The sequence below is a fragment of the Lepus europaeus genome, chromosome 18 (assembly GCF_033115175.1).
Source record: "Lepus europaeus isolate LE1 chromosome 18, mLepTim1.pri, whole genome shotgun sequence".
Classification (NCBI taxonomy): Eukaryota; Metazoa; Chordata; class Mammalia; order Lagomorpha; family Leporidae; genus Lepus; species Lepus europaeus.
In genome coordinates, this window is record NC_084844.1 from 35,100,336 (window position 1) to 35,118,828 (window position 18,493).

The window sequence follows — 18,493 nt, forward strand, 5'->3', positions numbered from 1 at the left end:
CAAAGAAACAACTTCATGTTTTCCAAAAGGCCTAGAAAACATGTATCGGTGCCTGTGCTCTTTCCCTTTGTGTTTGTCATCTTGGCGAGTCACTGGAAGGTGGCAGTCCCCTCCAAAAGGCTTGAAGTTTTATATAATTCATCTGAAAGGGGGATAGAGAGATCTCTCATTGGTTCATTTCCCAAATGCCTACGACACTCGTGGCTGAGCTAATCTGAAGTAAGGAGCCAGGCATTCAGTCTCGGTTCCTCAAGTACTTGAGCCTTCACCCATTGCCACCCTAGGGTAACATTAGTAGAAGTTAGAATTGGAAGCAGAGCTGGGAGCAGCCAGGACTCAAACCGGCACCCATAAAGGATGCTGCAGGTTTAACCCTCTGAACCACAGCTCTGACCCCTGGACTCTCCATTTTTATAGTTAAGAGGGGAAAATGTTTTGAAAATTTATTTCTGTGGGTTGTATGTCATTACATACAATGAGTATAATGGGCATATCCCTCTCAGAAATTAAGCATTAGGGTATGTTAAGCTAAAAATACCATTTAGAAATTGTTACTTATTTGTGTACCCTATAACTCAGCCTTAACAGTTACAAAAGACATGTATCAGAAAATAGGACACATAAAATAAAAAGTACAAATGTAGCTAACTATGCATTCCCACATATATTGACAAAATTAGTTGTATACATGTTTTTTTACATCACATACTTCCTTTGAGAAAAAGTAGTGTAGAGGCTTAAAGGTGATGAAAAAATTTAATTTTCACATGCTAAAGGTACATGCTTGGTATTAACAAAGAAGATGAAGAGTCACACCATTGATTTGGTCTTTTCCCTGAGGCTATGTTATGTTGGCTACCCCATTTAATTATGGAGAAACTTTATTAAACAACCTTGTGAGTTCTGGGCTATCTGTCTTCTTTATAAATTATACTTGCAGTTTGTTTAGTTCCTTACTAAATTCATCTTTGTTTTAGTACTTTATCAACTATAGCTAATAACAACCATTTTACATTTTGACTTGATCTATTCACTCAAATCTGTAAGTTCATTAGGTACATGTTTTCTGCCTTTCAGATAATTTCAGGCAGTTGTTCTACAAAGCATTTTCTGTTATATAACATAGGTCACCATTTTTCTCATGTCCTATATTTCTTTTCACTCACCATCTCTTCCTGAAATCAGTGCTACATTTTAAGTTCTTATTATGGCAGCACCTCACTTCTGGTACCAGTTTCATCACTAGTATTGTATAACTTAACTTTCTCCAAAACTTAGTGGCTTAAGCGTGGCAATTGTGTCTTCTTCACTAATGAATCTGTGGGTCCACTTGAGCAGTCAGAGGGAGTAAGAGTCTAGTCCATGCCAGTCCATAGTGTATTTATTTATAGATTTATTTCAAAGGCAAAAAAAGAGGTCGTTGATCTCCATCCATTGGTTCACTCCCCAAATGCCTACAACAATTAGGCCTGGGCCAGGGCAAAGCCATGAGTCTGGAATTCCATCTAAGTGGCAGGGACCCAAGTACTTAGGCCATCATTAGCAGGAAGTTGGATTGGAAGCAGAGGAGCTGGGACTCAAACTCAAACCGGCACTCCAAAATGGATGCAGATGTTACAAGTGGCGGGTTACTATACCACAGTGCCCACCCCAAGTTCACACTTTAAACTACTGGTTAAGTTCAGGTCTATTCCATATGTTTCTTGCCTTTATAAACCAGTGGGTAGCGGGGCGCATTCTTACATGGTGATGAAAGAAGCACTAGAAAGCAAGTTGAATTGCATGAACACATGTCAAGCTTCTGCAGTTCTGAAAGCTTGAGTAAAGAGAGGGGTGAGCAAAACATATTACAATGTTACAGTAATCCAAACAATATGATATTGGTGAGTAGACCAAGGAATAAACACTTGTGTGTATGATCAAATGATCTTTGACAAGAGTGCCAAGTCCACTCTGTTGGGAAATGACAGTTTTGTTAGCAGATGGTATTTGGAAAACTGGATATCCACATGAAAAAGAATGAAGTTGATTCCTGTCATATCATAGGTGTATAAAGCTTAAGTGAAGTGGATTAGAGACGTAAACATAATTCCTGTAACTATAAATCTTCTGCAAGGATATGAGAGAAGATTAATGACATTGAACTTGGCAATGATTTCTTAGATCTGATATAAAAAACACAGGCAATACAAACAAAAGTAGACATGGGACATCCTCAAATTTTTGTTTGTTACAGGAAACAAAGGTGGCCAGCGCTGTGGCATAGGGGGTAAAGCCGCCGCCTGCAGGGCAGTGTCCCATATAGGCGCTGGTTAGGGTCCCGGCTGACCACTTCCAATCCAGCTCTCTGTTAAGGCCCAGGAAAGCAGTAGAGGGTGACCCAAGTCCTTGTGCCCCTGCACCCACGTGAGGGACCCGGAAGAAGCTCATGGCTCCTGGTTGCAGATCAGCACAGCTCCGGCCATTGCAACCAACTGGGGAGTGAACAAGCTGATGGGAAACCTTTCTCTCTCTCTGCCTCTCCTCCTTTCTCTGTGTAACTCTTGCTTTCAAGTAAATAAGTAAATCTTTAGGAAAAAAAGACACAAAGAAGAGTGAAGAGGCCACCTACAGAATGGAACATGATGCTAAGTGACCAAAGACAATTACTATATGAGTTATCTAGACTAGTCAAGTTCATAGAAACAGAAAATGGAATGGTGGTTGGTGGTTATCTAGGGAATTGCAAAACAGGTTAGTTGTTTAATAAGTATAAAGTTTGAGATTTGTAAAATGAAAAATTGTGGAGTTCTATCTTGTAACAATATTCTTTTTTATGTTTGATTTTTATTTATTGGAAAGACCGAGTGACAGAAATTCTTCTATCCAGTGATTTACTTCCCAAATGCCTACAAGAGCCAGGCAGGGCCAGCCTGAAATCGGACCCAGGAACTTAATCCAGGTCTCCCACATGGGTGGCAGGGACCCAAGTACTTGAGCCATCACCTGCTGCCTCCCAGAGTGTGCATTAGCAGGAATAGGAAGCTGTATAGGAAGCAAAGGCAGGACTCATTTCTATGAACTACAGTATGAGATGCAGGTGTTTCAAATGGTGACTTAACCTGCCCCACAGTGAGTAATAGGACTTAGTTGTGCATTTTAACGAGGTTTTTGTTATGGCAAAAGGATGGTTATTTGTCTCTTACCACAATTTGTTTGAAAAGGGGCAAAAGATTTGCCCCTTTGAGTTACATAGCTGTTATAATTTCTTTTATTGAAGAATTTGTAACCTGGCAGGAAGTTAAGTAAATAATTGTTATTAGTATTATTATAAGCATAGGAGATTTTGGGAACACCAGAGATAATGTTTTTAAAAGTCTTGAGATTGAGAAGTGGAGAGAAGTTTGTGTCGAAGAAAGTGAAAGAGTCCGGTGCTTTGGCGTAGCAGGTAAAGCCGCCAACTGCAGTGCCAGCTTCCCATATGGGTGGTGGTTCAAGTTCCGGCTGCTCCACTTCCCATCCAGCTCTCTGCTGTGGCCTGGGATAGCAGTGGAAGATGACCCAAGTGCTTGGTTCCCTGCACCTGCACGGGAGACCGGGAAGAAGCTCCTGGCTCCTGGCTTCAGGTCAGCACTGTTCCGGCCATTGCGGCCATTTGGAGAGTAAACCAATGGAGGAAAGACCTTTCTCTCTGTCTCTCTCTCACTGTTTGTAACTCTACCTGTCAAATAAATAAATAAAAATATTTTTAAAAAAAAGCAAGATGAAGAAATTCTCAGCTTTGTACTATCTTTTACCTGATTTCTGCCATCTGTTTTTTGACTTCTGGTAACTCTATCTTTACTTTTACTGTAATTTTAATTTTGTATGTCTTGCTTTGTTCAGAAAAAGTTCAAAGGGCTTATACATGGATACAACAGGTTGAATTGATTAACCAACATTGGTTAACTATATATATATATATATATTTCCTTTGTATTCTGAGGCAGAGCAGCAGACAAGCAGAGCCCATCTGCTGGCTCACTCCCCCAATGCCCACAGTGACTAGCGCTCATTCTGGGTCTCTGGTGTGAGTGGCAGGAACCCAACTCCTGAGCCTTTAACTGGTGTTTCCTAAGGTTTTGTATTAATAAGAAACTGGAATTGGGAGTCAGCTAGGACTCAAACCCAGGCACTCTGGTATGGAACGTGGGTATCCTAACCACTAGGCCAAATGCCCACTCCTATTGGTCATATTTTAAAAGCAGATGAGTTCTCCCCCCCCCCTTTTTTTTTTTGACAGGCAGAGTGGACAATGAGAGAGAGATACAGAGAGAAAGGTTTTCCTTTTCCGTTGGTTTACCCCCCAATGGCCACCATGGCCGGTGCACTGCAACCGGTACACCATGCTGATCAGAAGCCAGGAGCCAGGTGCCTCTCCTGGTCTCCCATGTGGGTGCAGGGCCCAAGGACTTGGGCTATCCTCCACTGCCTTCCTGGGCCACAGCAGAGAGCTGGACTGGAAGAGGAGCAACCGGGACAGAATCCGGTGCCCCGACCGGGACTGGAACCTGGTGTGCCGGCGCTGCAGGTGGAGGATTAGCCTAGTGAGCTATGGCATCGGCCAAAAGCAGATGAGTTCTTAAATGTATGTAGAAATAAGAAAAATAGATTCATCTTAGTGTACAGTCTCATTTCCTTCTGTGCCGCTTGACCTTTCAGAATTTTATATTACTGATACATCTTTTGTCCTCTTTATTTTCCAACCTGTATTCCAGCCATACCAATGTTTTCTAAGAGGTACTGTTTGACATTATCCTTGATTCTAGGATGCCTTCAACTGTTAAGACCCATCATTGCTTTAAAGTAACTTCATTGGTTGAGAGGGATGGTTGATTGGATTACAGCCCAGGTTTTAGAAGTAATAAGTAGAGAAAGAGATATTTGTATTTAATTTCCTATGTATAGAAAGGGTGAAATAAGCAAAATTAAGTGTCCATTAATTCTATTGATCACCTAGATTTTTTTCTTCTCTTAAAAAATTGAGACCATACTGTTTTGATAGCCTGCTGCTTCCTAGTAAACTTAGTCCCTTCCCCAGCTTATTTTTGTGATTATGTAATGATTGTATGTGTGAGTGTACCTGTCTAACTGGTTCCTCTATTTTCAGCTTTTTCTTTATGGTAAACAGTGATGTGAAGAACATTTTTTTACATATAAATGTATGCTTATATCCATGATTTTTGTTTTCTTTCAGATGTAGATTTCTGGGCTAGAAGGAATGTACCTTTTTATAGTATAACTTCTTAGTAAACAAAAGTTAACCTTTTTTGGCTGTTAATCATCCTAAAATATAACTTTTTCTTCTTTATTAGTGAGCACTTGTCCTGCTCTTTCACCTTTTTCTTGCATGGAGACAGCAATGTTTGTACCAGTGTGGAAATTAACCAACATCAACCCGTATACCTTCTCAGTGAAGAGCATATCACCCTTGCTCAGCAGTCTAATAGCCCGTTTCAAGGTAAATTATTTTATTGTCTTAATTATTGAATTTTTTGTTTGAAAAACATCCTTACTGAAGTTGATAATTTTGTCTTTTAGGATTGATAGAATTTCCCCCAAGTGGTGATTCCAGTGTAGTCTATGTTCCTTTTTCCAAGAGAGAGAGAGATTGATCTTTGACCCACTGGTTCACTCCCCAAATGGCTTTGACACTTGGGACTGGGCCATGTTAAAGCTAGGAGCATAGAACTCTTCAGGCTTCCCACATGGGTGGCTGGGGCTCAAAATACTTGGGCCATTTTCTGCTGTTTTGCCAGGCACATTAGGAGAGAGTCGGAGTGGAAACAGAGCAGTTGGGATTTGAACTGGTGCTCTGATATGGAATGCTGGCATTGCAGATCATGATCATGGCTAAACCTACTGTGCTACAACACCAGCCCCAGTAAAATTAATTTTTTTTAAAGATTTATTTATTTGAAAGGCAGAGTTACAGAGAGGCAGAGGCAGAGAAAGAGTGGTCTTCCATCTGGTGGTCCACTCCCCAAATTGCTGCAGTGGCTGGAGCTGGACTGATCTGAAGGTGGACTGATCTGAAGCCAGGAGCCAGGAGCTTCTTCTGGGTCTCCCACATGGGTGCTTGGATGCTGGTGTCCCAAGTGGTGTTTTAACCATTGTGTCAAATGCCTGCTCTGAGGAAATATTTTATAAACTTGTTGGCTTATTTTTAAGGGCTGGAAGTATGTTCTTATTTTAATTTAAACCTAGTGTTTACTTTTAAGAATTTATATGTTTAGTAAATTAAAAACATTTAGATTTGTACATCTGCGTTTGTTTTTTCTTGATATGCTTTTCCTTGATAGGAGTCAAGAGAAATTGAAGGATACACAGAGACTCCAGTTCATGATGAAATTCTGTCTGTTTTTCATTTGAGGGTAGACAAATACTTATCAGGGTTTTTTTTTTTTTAAAATAAAAATTTGCTTATTATTTAAAGAAGGAGAGCGCATGCTTCCATCTACTGCTTCACTACTCTAATGACCACAACAGCTGGGATGGGGCTGGATGAGGTTGAAGCCAAGAATCAGGAGCTTCCTCCTTGTCTCCCATGTGGGTCGCAGGGGCCCAATGTCTTGGGCCATCTTCCGCTGCCTTCTGAGATGCATTAGAAGGGAGCTGGATTGGAAGTGGAGCAGTCAGGACATGAACAGCATCCATAAAGGATGCTGACATTGCAGTCAGTGGTTTAATCTACTCCACCAAAATACTAGCCTAGGGGCCAGTGCTGTGCCAAAGCAGGTAAAGATGGCACCTGCAGTGCCAGCATGTGGCCCCCAGCTGGGGGCATGGCTTCTCCACTTCTTATCCAACACTCTGCTATGGCCTGGGAAAGTGATGGAGGATGGCCCAAAAGCTTGGACCCCTGTACCCTTGTGAGAGACCTGGAGGAGGTTCCTGGTTCCTGGCTTTGGAATGGCCCAGCTCCATCTGTTGTGGACATTTAGGGAGTGGGCCAGTGGATGGAAGACTCACTCACTTTCTCTCTCTCTCTAACCCTGTCTTTCAATAAATAAATAAATAAATAAATAAATCTTTAAAAAAATATTGGCCCCAGCAGTTTTTTAAGATTTATTTATTTATTTGAAGGCAGAATTATGGAGAGAGGGAGAGACAGATAAATTTTTCATCCACTGATTCACTCCACAAATGACCAGACCAAAGCTAGGAGTCAGGAGTGTCTTGTAGGCCTCCCACATGGGTGCAGGCGCCCAGGCACTTGAGCCATCTTCCTCTGCTTTCCCAGGCACATTAGCAGGGAGCTGGATGGGAAATGGAGCAGTGGGGACTCAAAGTGGCACCCTTGACAGTTTTTATATTAAATGGTGTACTTTATCTTCTTAATAATGAAACATAATAAATTCACTTTCACTGACATCATTAGAAATTCCCTTTTCTATTTTAGAGTTACATTAATTATCTACCACATTGTTCAGTGTGATCTGATCATATTTGATGTAACAATCTCTGTTACTTACTTTATGTCTGCTTTGGGTTTCTAGTTATCCTAAGCCCATTTGGACTAAATGGCACTCTCACAGGACAGGCATTCAAGATGTCTGATTCAGCTACAAAAAAACTGATTGGTGAATGGAAGCAGTTCTATCCTATCTCGTGTTGCTTTAAGGAGATGTCTGAAGAGAAACAGGAAGACATGGACTGGGAAGATGATTCCTTAGCTGCAGTAGAAGTTCTTGTTGGTATGAATTTTGAGTATTAATCTTAAGGGGAAGCTAGCTGACTAAACATATTAGTTAGATTTTACTGAGTAACAGACAACTGGAATACCTCAATGGCTTTCAACACAAAGCATTTGTTTCTTGTTTATTTCTTCCTCACAGTTATATAAGGACTGCAACTTGGCTGTGGTTTGACATTATATATTTTCTCATTCTGCAGCCTAAATTAAAGGAACAGCTAGTATTTGGGGCACTCCATGCTTAGGAGAGCAGAGGAATAATAGGGACCAAGCCTAACCACATAGTTGTGTTTAAGGCTTCTGTTGGGGTACAATCCATGTTACATCTGCTCACATTGTATTAGACAAAACTACTTACATATCCAACACAAATTCATTGGGTTGTAGGGAGACATTCTGTCTTAGAGGAAAGTATGCTGAGGGTAGGACAATAATTACAATGAATTAATATTTGGAGACTGGAAAGGTGAAACCTGTATTATTTTATGTTTATTTTTTATTCATTTTTTGAAATATGTGTTTATTTATTTGAAAGGCAGAGTTACACAGAGAGAGAAGGAGGGGCGGGGGGGGGGGGAGGGTCTTCCATCTGCTGGTTCACTCCCAATTTGCCGCAATGGCCGGAGCTGCGCCAATCTGAAGCCAGGAGCCAGGAGCTTCCTTCAGGTCTCCCACAGGGATGCAGGGGCCCAAGGACTTGGGCTGTCTCCCACTGCCTTTCCAGGCCACAGCAGAGAGCTGGATCGAAAGTGGAGCAACTGGGACTTGAAGTGGTGCCCATATGGGATGCTTTACCCACTAAACCACAGTGCCAGCCCCAGTGTATTATGTTTTAGTGTTTGGTAAAATTACTGCCTCCAACGACTTAAAAGGCAGAGAATGTACATAAAGAACTTTTGGCTTCTGTGTGCTCTGCCTAAGTCAGCTCTTTTCATATTGACTGTACTCTACATATGTTATTCAGATACTCAGGTTAACAAGGTAACCCATAATTGGTACCTGCTAATCTCTTAGCAGAACACAAAAGTAAAAGAGGCTGTGCTGACCTTTGGCCAGCACATGTAAAGCTCCTTGGTAGAATGTGGCATATGTTGCTTGCACATAACATTTTAGAATATGGGCCGGCGCCGTAGCTCACTTGGTTAATCCTCCGCCTGTGGCGCCGGCATCCCATATGGGTGCCGGATTCTAGTCCCAGTTGCTCCTCTTCCAGTCCAGCTCTCTGCTGTGGCCCGGGAAGGCAGTGGAAGATGGCCCAAGTGCTTGAGTCCTGCACCTGCATGGGAGACCAGGAGGAAGCACCTGGCTCCTGGCTTTGGTTCGGCGCAATGCGCCAGCCGTGGCAGCCATTTGAGGAGTGAACCAACGGAAGGAAGACCTTTCTCTCTGTTTCTCTCTCGCACTGTCTAACTCTGCCTGTGGGAAAAAAAATTTTTTTTTAGACTAAGTTACAAAGCCAGTCCTGACAATGAGGTGAAAACATACACCACCTTGGGAAAACATGGAAGGCGTAGGGAATGCATAATTGAGCAGATGATTGAAGTCAGAATCTATAGGATTATACTTATTGAAATCCAGTGGTAATGTTCCATATTGTCTCATTTGGTGTTTTTTTTCCTGTTTGTTTAATGAAAAGATAGTATTGTTTCAATAAATACATTGCTACCATAGTAGTTACGACAAAAGCAAATGATATAAATGTTTACTAGGCTTTTAAAATAGAGACATATGGAGAAAAAACATAAAATGGTCCATAATTTTTGTACCCAGATTACCTTTGTTGAACTTGTAAAATGAACTTTAAGAAATGATATACATTACAGTTAATTAGATGTGATAAAAAAAAATACAAACACATTCATAGTTAGAAAATAGAAAAATGAAAAGAAAAAACTGCTTTCTAAGGTAATCCCAACTAAAGTAAATCCCTACTAACAGCTTTTTTCCCTCAGAAGCAAAATTGTATGCTAACAATGCATATATTTATAAATATATTTCTTTACATAAATGTAGTCATATCTACTTTTCCATTATTACTTTTGAGTAAAACTGATTCCACTGTAGTTAAGATAGTAATTGATTACTCTGTGCATTTTTTTCCTTTCAGCTGGCGTCCGAATGATCTATCCAGCGTGTTTTGTTCTAGTCCCTCAGTCAGATATTCCTGCTCCTAGCTCTGTGGGATCCTCTCACTGTTCAGCTTCTTGCTTGGGTGTTCATCAAGTGCCTGCTTCTACAAGAGATCCTGCGATGTCTTCAGTTACTCTTACACCACCTACATCTCCTGAGGAAGTCCAGACAGGTATTGTACTCATTTGTTTCATCACCTCTGGCAATAAATTGGTATTTTAGGTACCCTAAACTCTTAACAGTGGTTTATTTTGAAATACTTTCAAGCTTGAGAAGTTTGCTAATACAAAGAACTCATCTAGCATCCAAAATTGTTAACATTTGCTGTATTATCCTCTCTCTATGTATATATTCATCATCACTGGTCTTTTTCTGAACCATTTGAGAATAAACTGCAGAGACAGAGCCCAATAACTCTTGTATGCTCATTGTATTTCCCAAAATTAAGATATTCTCCCTTGTACTTTTTATTTGATCACCCAGTTTAAGAAAGCAACAGTGATACTCTACCATCCAATTCACATTGGCATGTTTCGTTTGTTTAACATGCTGAGGCAGGTGTTTGGCACAGAATTGAGATGCTCCTTGGAATGCCTGTATCCCATATCAGAGTGTCTGGGCTTGGGTCCTGGCTCTTCTCCTGATTTTGGCTTCCTGTTAATGTGCACCATGGGAGGCAGTAGTGATGGCTCAGGTAGTTGAGGCCTGCTTGGACCTGGTCCATCCCTGGCTATCAAGGACATTTGGAGGAGTGAACCAGAAAATGGGAGATTCATCTGTCTGTCTGTCTCTCTGTCTCTCTGTTTCTTTGTCTTTGAAATAAATAAAATGAATTTTTTAAACAAGTAACCCTCTTTAACTGTTGACTTGATGCCCACCTTCCCAGGATGCACCTGTGTCTCTTCTAAGAACACATCTAAGCAGGATGTATACTAAGACCCCCACCCTCCCTTTTTTTTTTTTTTTTAAAGCATTTTTTAAATCAGATTTGCTTGTTTACTTTAAGAGCAGAGTTACAGAGAGAGGAAGAGATGGGGAGAGAGAAAGAAGATCTCCCATCTGGTTGTTAACTCTCTGAGTAGCCGTAGTCAGGGGCCTGGAACTTATCTGGGTCTTCCACATGAGTGCAGGGGCCCAGGCACCTGGGCCATCCTCCACTGCCATCCCAAGGACCTTGGCAGGGAGCTGGATTGGAAGTGGAGTGACCAGGACTTAAGCAGACACTTGGATGGAATGCTGGTATTGTGGGTGGCCTGTCTTGCTGTGTCACAGCCGCGGCCCCAGCCCATCCTGTTTGTTATCTGATTAAGGTACCACCCTCACCTCATAGAAGAGGATGAAATCGGGGTCAGGGGGGTGGGAGGGTTTCTTTTCAGTTTGGACCACACTTGGAGGTACCATTCTCTTTTTCTGTTTTGTGAGCAGTCCTCTGATTTACTCATGATGGGTATTTCTCCATGTGGAGAGGCCCACACTTGTGTGAATTTGTTTATTCTCCTACTTTCAAATAAATTATGTTTTCACTTGTATAATATATATATACACATACATATATATATATACATATATATAGACGCCTCTGCTTTGAATTCATATCTGTAAGTTTCAAAATAGAAAATAATCAAAAGCTCTGAAGCAAATTTGGCAAAATGTTATAATTCTAGAGAGCTAGGTGGTATGTTCACAGGTGCTTATTATGATTAACATAAGTTCATATACGATCATATTATTTCAAAATAAAAATGTTCAAAAAATTTTAAAAGGTAGCATACTTCTTGCCTCAGGATAAAAATGTTCTCAAAATATAGCTGGAGCAAGTTGTATCACAGAGTAATGAGAAACCCCAGTAATTTTACTTTAAATGTACTTCTGTTCTCCTACAGCCTGTTCTTTTTTGTTTGTTTCAGTTGATCCTCAGTCTGCCCAGAAGTGGGTCAAATTTTCTTCAGTAACTGATGGCTTCAATTCTGATAGTACTAGCCACCATGGTGGGAAAATACCCAGAAAATTAGCAAATCATGTGGTGGATAGAGTTTGGCAGGAATGCACTATGAACAGAGCACAGAACAAGTATGTATTTTCAAGTTTGAAAATTCCATATTTGTAATTACTTATAATTAGGGGATTTTTTTAAAATATAAATAAGAATTTGTGTGATTTTAATGGAAAGTTGATTTAAAAATTAATTTTAAATTCATGTGTAACAAAAATTGTATCATTCTAAAGAATTTCATAATTTGAAATCTTAGGAGGAAGTATTCTGCTTCATCAGGTGGCCTATGTGAAGAAGAGACAGCGGATAAAGTGGCATCCTGGGATTTTGTGGAAGCCACACAAAGAACAAATTGCAGTTGTTTGAGGTATACTTTTTTCTAGTTGATTGATGCCCATGTATATGTGTAATAATTTCTCATTCTATTGATTTAGAGTAGCTTACATAAGCACACAGTATGTTAGAATTTTTTTTTCAAAAGAAAAAATTACATAATTTGATGCTGACTATAGAAATACAGACAAGTGCCTGCCTTAAGTTCTTTATCAGTTACCAGAGGTAGACTTTTGTGAAAGCTTTGTTTCCTAGCACCCAAATAAAAGAGACTTTTTTATTGGGTTATGGCATATACAAGAACACTTTAAAAAGTTTGTGGGAAAATTATTTTAAAATTATGAGTTTATTTTGGTGCAAAACAGTTTTGAAATTTATGCATAGTTCTTTTATGATTCACATTTTCTACATATTATGAAAAAATAAAGTTGCACCCCGAATTGCTTTTCCACAAACTTTTTAAGTACTCTCAAGTAACATTTATAAGGTGAAAGGCACATAAGTCTTTTGAGCAAAGCATTCCTTGATGGCACTAAGACATAGAATATACTAGATAATTTCCACAGTGTCTTAAGTAGTACATACAGTTGAGTTTTGTGCAGTAATTTTTTTTAGCATTCTTTGGGGAGATGTAAGGTGAAATAAATATCGGAAAATGTGATTTTACAAAAGACTCAAGCTATACTGCTAAAATGCAAGATTTCTAACGGTTTGTTGATAGATTGGTGGAATGGATGACTTTGGAATTTTTTAGGTAATTACATTTATATGTTGGAGCCTTTTGATGAGACTTGATTATCAGAGGCTTTACGATTTTATTGCCTGGAATTTATTATTTTATTCTGCAGATTAATGGTAAATCATATGCTTTTTCAGTCATGGAAACAATAATGGCCTTCATATCCCTAGCCTCATCAAAGAAATGGCCACATCTCTTTGTCAGGGAAGTGAAGCAAAAGAATGTAGCACACGCAAGTTAGGGCCAGGGTTTTTTTACAATTAGCTTTATTTGGTTGAATACAATGACAGATTCTCAAATATTCTGATTTATTTCTGAATAGGTTGAATGTTCTCATACAGATTCTTTGTATTATTTCTCAAAGTCTGGTAACATTGTTGAGAGTTTGTCTCTGTTGGCCGGCGCCATGGCTCAATAGGCTAATCCTCCGCCTGCGGTGCTGGCACACCGGGTTCTAGTCCCGATCGGGGCGCCGGATTCTGTCCCTGTTGCCCCTCTTCCAGGCCAGCTCCCTGCTGTGGCCCGGGAGGGCAGTGGAGGATGGCCCAAGTGCTTGGGCCCTGCACCCGCAGGGGAGACCAAGAGCTGGCTCCTGGCTTCGGATCAGCGTGGTGCACCGGCCGCAGAGGCCATTGGGGGGTGAACCAATGGAAAAGGAAGACCTTTCTCTCTGTCTCTCTCTCTCACTGTCCACTCTGCCTGTCAAAAAAAAAAAAAAGAAGAAGAAGAAGAAAGAAAAAGAAAGTTTGTCTCTGTTGATAGAGGCATTGTAATAAAAATATGGATAGTTAGCTCTTATTTAACAGTTTAAAATAGTTCAAAACTATACCTAGTTTAGGACATAATTTGGGTAAGATCAGGGTGTCAGTAAACTGTGTTCAGTTGGCCAAATTTGGCCTGCTGTATGGCCAGTGAACTGAAAATGTTTATGTTTTAAAGAGTTGAAAAATATTTTGTGGCACAAGAAAATAATGTATTGTTCAAATTTTGGTAGCCATAATAAGAACCCTCTGGAACACATTCACATGTGTTCATTCATGTGTTGTTTGTGGCTGCTTTTGTCCCAATAGTGCCAGAGTTGAGGACAAGTCATGCATCACTTCTTTAGGTTTTTGTCATGTGAGCAGTATAAAATATATGTGCACAAACCAGTGCAGCCATGACATCACTAGGCAGTATAATCTTACGGGACCACTGTCTATATATTATGCAACAATGACTGAAATGTTTTGCTGTGCCTGACTGCAGTCGGGACATAAGACTGGCCTAAAATATTTATTATTTGGTCACTTAAAAAAATTTTGTCCATTCCTGGTCTAAGATCAATGGAACACTAAAATGAAATTAAGCTTTTGTTTCCCTGTATTGGTATTTTTATAAAACATCTCTTTTGTTTTAGTTTCCAAATTAGGCTTTTGCTTTATTCTTTTCGAAAAGATATGGGTTTTAAACATTTTTGTCTGAGATAGTTATAGAGGAAGGCACTCAGAAACACATGTTAGGAACGTAAGTTTAAACTTTTTATCTTGAAGCTGAACTTTTATTTAAAATTTTTTCTTTGTATTTTCAGAAGTTTCTTCCAAGTATATAGAGATTTTCTGCACTTAAAATTTTCAAAGCATATGACTTTGCTCAGCTTACACCTTTAGTAACTTTGCAGTGTCTATGGTCATTTCCTTTTTAAAAATCCTCCTACAAAGGCGTGTCTGTGGTTCCCTGTCTTTGAACATGTAAGAATTGGAGGCAAAGTAATGTGGACTTGGGGAAATTCTGGGACCATCTTGCTACACCGCAGGCTTGAGACCAGCCATCCCACTTGATTAAAAAAAAAATTACTATAACATTTTATATTTCAAGCTGTCTTCCACCTCTCAGTCATAAATATTAATGTTATCTCATTGTTTTAAAACAACTTCTATGTATTCCATGGGATGGAAGAGTCATAGTTTATTTGATCATCCCAGAACAACATAAGTTGTTTTTTTGCTTGTGTTTACTTTTTAAAAAACAATATTATTGGCTGGTGCCACAGCTCACTAGGCTAATCCTCCGCCTGCGGCGCTGGTACTCCGGGTTCTAGTCCCGGTTGGGGTGCCGGTTCTGTCCTGGCTGCTCCTCTTCCAGTCCAGCTCTCTGCTGTGGCCTGAGAAGGCAGTGGAGGATGGCCCAAGTCCTTGGGCCCTGCACCCGCATGGGAGACCAGGAGGAAGCACCTGGCTTCTGGCTTTGGATCGGCGCAGCACGCCGGCTGTAGCAGCCATTTGAGGGGTGGACCAACGGAAGACCTTTCTCTATTTCTCTCTCACTGTCTAACTCTGCCTGTCAAAAAAACAAAAACAATGCTATTAATGACTTAAACATTTATTATTATATTTCTTAGTATTTATTCTGTGATGAGATATCATAGGCTCAGGATACACTAATTAAAAAGGTGCCTTCTGTAATGAAGTCTTACTCTTAAGGGAAATGAGGCAGTAATTTGTTGTTTAAAAAGATTTTAAGGCCCAACACAGTGGGTTAAGTTGCTGTCTGCGGTGCTGGCATTCCATATAATCCTCAGCTACTCCACTTCCAATCCAGCTCTTTGCTAATGTGCCTAGGAAAGCAGTAAAAGATGCCCAAGTGCTTGAACCCCTGTACCCATGTGGGAGACCTAGAAGCTCCTGGCTTCAGATCAACTCAGCCCTGGCCAATACAGCCATTTGGAGAGTGTACCGGTGGATGGAAGATACCTCTCTCTCTCTTTGTCTCCCACTGTAACTCTGCCTTCAAATAAATAAATAAATCCAGCTCTCTGCTGTGGCCCAGGAGTACAGTGGAGGATGGCCCAAGTCCTTGGGCCCTGCACCCACATGGGAGAACAGGAGGAAGCACCTGGCTCCTGGTTTCGGATCAGCGCTGTGCGCTGGCTGCAGCGGCCATTGTGGGGTGAACCAACGGAAAAGGAGGACCTTTCTCTCTTTCTCTCTCTCTTCACTGTCCACTCCGCCTGTCAGAAAAAAAAAAGATTTTAAATCTTTTTAAAATTTAAGAATAGCACAGGGAAGGAAATAAAGTAGGTGGGCAATGTGGTAGAATTGTGGGCAAGAGGGTTATTTAAATACTACTTGGGACATCAACTTGATTCAGCCAGTTTTACTTTGATTGTTTTGCATATGAAAATATTTATTTTTCTTGAACTGACTTGAGGCTGAGTAGTGCACATTTACCAATACTAAACTTGCGTTGACTGTAAAGAAGAAAATTACTCTTAGAAAGCAAACCGCTTAACACCACATACTGTGCTTCAAGGGTACTGGGAACTTAAGGCCAATAGGAAGACAAGAATCTTAAAGGAATTACTTTGTTGGGCTTTGCTTTGAGAACAACTCTTCTAGAAAGAGTCCCCAACTTTTGAGTTCTAGTATGATACAAACTTGTTTTCTCTGAAGAAACCTAGCTTTTATAAAAAGGTCTGTATGAAAGAAAGGATTGTGACTTAATGTCAAAAATTTGAAGAGTCACTGCTGAGAGTTACTCTTAGAGCTGGTTAAGAGAATATGTGAATATAAAAATCTCTTGTATACTTGGAACAGAGCCAAATAATTCACCTCATTAATGGAGAGCCTCTCTCTTTACTTGTTTGTGTAAAGTAGACTAATTCACAAGCTTTTTGGTTTCAACTTTTTTATACTTAAAAATTATTGAGGACTCTTAAGATATTTTTATTTATATGGATTATTAACTATTTATGTTCATTTTAGAGAAATTTTAAAGCACTACACTTAAAGGAACATAAAACCAGTAATATTAACATGAATAAGATATTTCTTTAGATATCAACTATGTTTTCTAAAATAGCAACAGAAAAGGTGGCTAGTTTAAACTGCACCTCAAACAGTTGTACAAGTGCATTTTTCAAAGCAGTCATTGTATTTCAGCAGGTAGCAGAAATGCTTTACCTCTTATTTCTTTAACAGAACATAAAAGCATGTATGTAAAGGGATTTAATAAAACTTATTTTTAATAAATTTGGTAAAATCTAATAAGATTATATTTGTCTTCATGAAGGACATTCTTAAGTGAAAATGGCTTTTAAAAAACCAGCAAACAGTATAAAATAGTACAAAAAGTAATGATTACTATTATTAGTATTGTTGGTACCACTGCTCTGATTCATGTTCAGTGGCTAGCAATTTTATGGTCCGTTGCTTTTGCAACGTCATTCTAGATATCACAGTGACAAAAAGGCAATTAGTGCTTTGCTTTATAAAAATAGTTTTGAACCCCTGAAACGATCCATGGATCATTCTCAGATATTTGAATAAATGATAAGTGAGTGGTATTGTCATTTTTCTCTTTGCTTTCCTAGTTCCTTCCTGCTATTATTATCTATTTTCCTTTTTTTGCTGGCTTAGGAGCTTGGTATTCTGTTTTTTTCTCTTTTGTTAATTCAACATTTGTTGTGCTTGCTTTCCTTAAAGTCTAAAGTGAATCAGAGTCTATGTTCTGTTTATGGGAGCACGAATCTTAGAATACTTTAATCTTTTTTTTTTTTTTTTTAAAGATTTATTTATTTACTTGAGAAGCAGAGTTACAGACAGAGAGAGGGAGAGACGATATCTTCCGTACGCTGGTTCACTTCCCAAATGGTCTCAAAGGCAGGAACTGGGCTGATCTGAAGATAGGAGCCAGGAGCTACCTCTGTTTTTTGTTTCTGTTTTTGTTTTTTTGACAGGCAGAGTGGACAGTGAGAGAGAGAGACAGAGAGAAAGGTCCTCCTTTTTTCCGTTGGTTCACCACTCAATGGCTGCTGCAGCCAGCGCACAGCGCTGATCCGAAGCCAGGAGCCAGGTGCTTCTCCTGGTCTCCCATGCGGGTGCAAGGCCCAAGCACTTGGGCCATCCTCCACTGCCCTCCCAGGCCACAGCAGAGAGCTGGACTGGAAGAGGAGCAACCGGGACAGAATTTGGCTCCCCGACCGGGACTGGAACCTGGTGTGCTGGCGCCGCAGGCGAAGGATTAACCTATTGAGCCACCGCGCTGGCCCAGAATACTTTAATCTTGCTCTTCTTAGCTTCCATTGTTAATTTTTAAAAATATTTTAATTCTACCCCATTCTAAGAGATTTCAACCATACATAAAAGTAAGAGAATTGAACAATTAAACAGTGAATTTGTATTTATTAACTATCCATATTTACTATGGTTGCTTCATCTAGGCATTTTCTTTTGCTGAAGATATTGTTTTAAATTTTGACATCCATTGTAGTTGACTTATTTAAAATATTATTTTGACATACAGTTAGTATAAAATGTTAATGAGATATTTGGCATTCTTTTTACTTTTGAGATTTTAAATTAATGATGAATTTTGCTATTCTAGGCCTTTTGCCTTTAAAAAATTATTTTCATTTTATTTGAAAGGCAGAGAGATAGAGAACAGGGAGAGATCTTTATTGGTTCTCTTTCCAAATGGCTGCAATGGCTGGGCCTAGGCCAGACTGAAGTGAGGAGCCTGGAACTCAACCTGAATCTCTCATGTGAGTGCTAGGGACTCAAGTACTTCAAAAACAGTAAAAGTAAACCTAATGGATACTGAATGT

At 39.8% G+C, this 18,493-nt stretch overlaps 1 protein-coding gene and 1 non-coding gene across 2 annotated transcripts in view; both read left to right on the forward strand.

The window, feature by feature from the left end:
• MED13 (mediator complex subunit 13) overlaps positions 1–18,493 on the forward strand; it is a 115,013-nt gene that overhangs the window by 25,090 nt on the left and 71,430 nt on the right. Inside the window, exons 4-8 of the mRNA XM_062216061.1 lie at positions 5,334–5,479; positions 7,518–7,715; positions 9,822–10,016; positions 11,752–11,914; positions 12,094–12,204. Of these exons, the coding sequence (XP_062072045.1) occupies positions 5,334–5,479; positions 7,518–7,715; positions 9,822–10,016; positions 11,752–11,914; positions 12,094–12,204 (813 nt within the window). The remainder of the gene's footprint in view (positions 1–5,333; positions 5,480–7,517; positions 7,716–9,821; positions 10,017–11,751; positions 11,915–12,093; positions 12,205–18,493) is intronic.
• LOC133747398 (small nucleolar RNA SNORA38) lies at positions 14,597–14,729 on the forward strand. Its single transcript, XR_009864351.1, has one exon. It is a non-coding gene; the product is annotated as a small nucleolar RNA SNORA38 (small nucleolar RNA).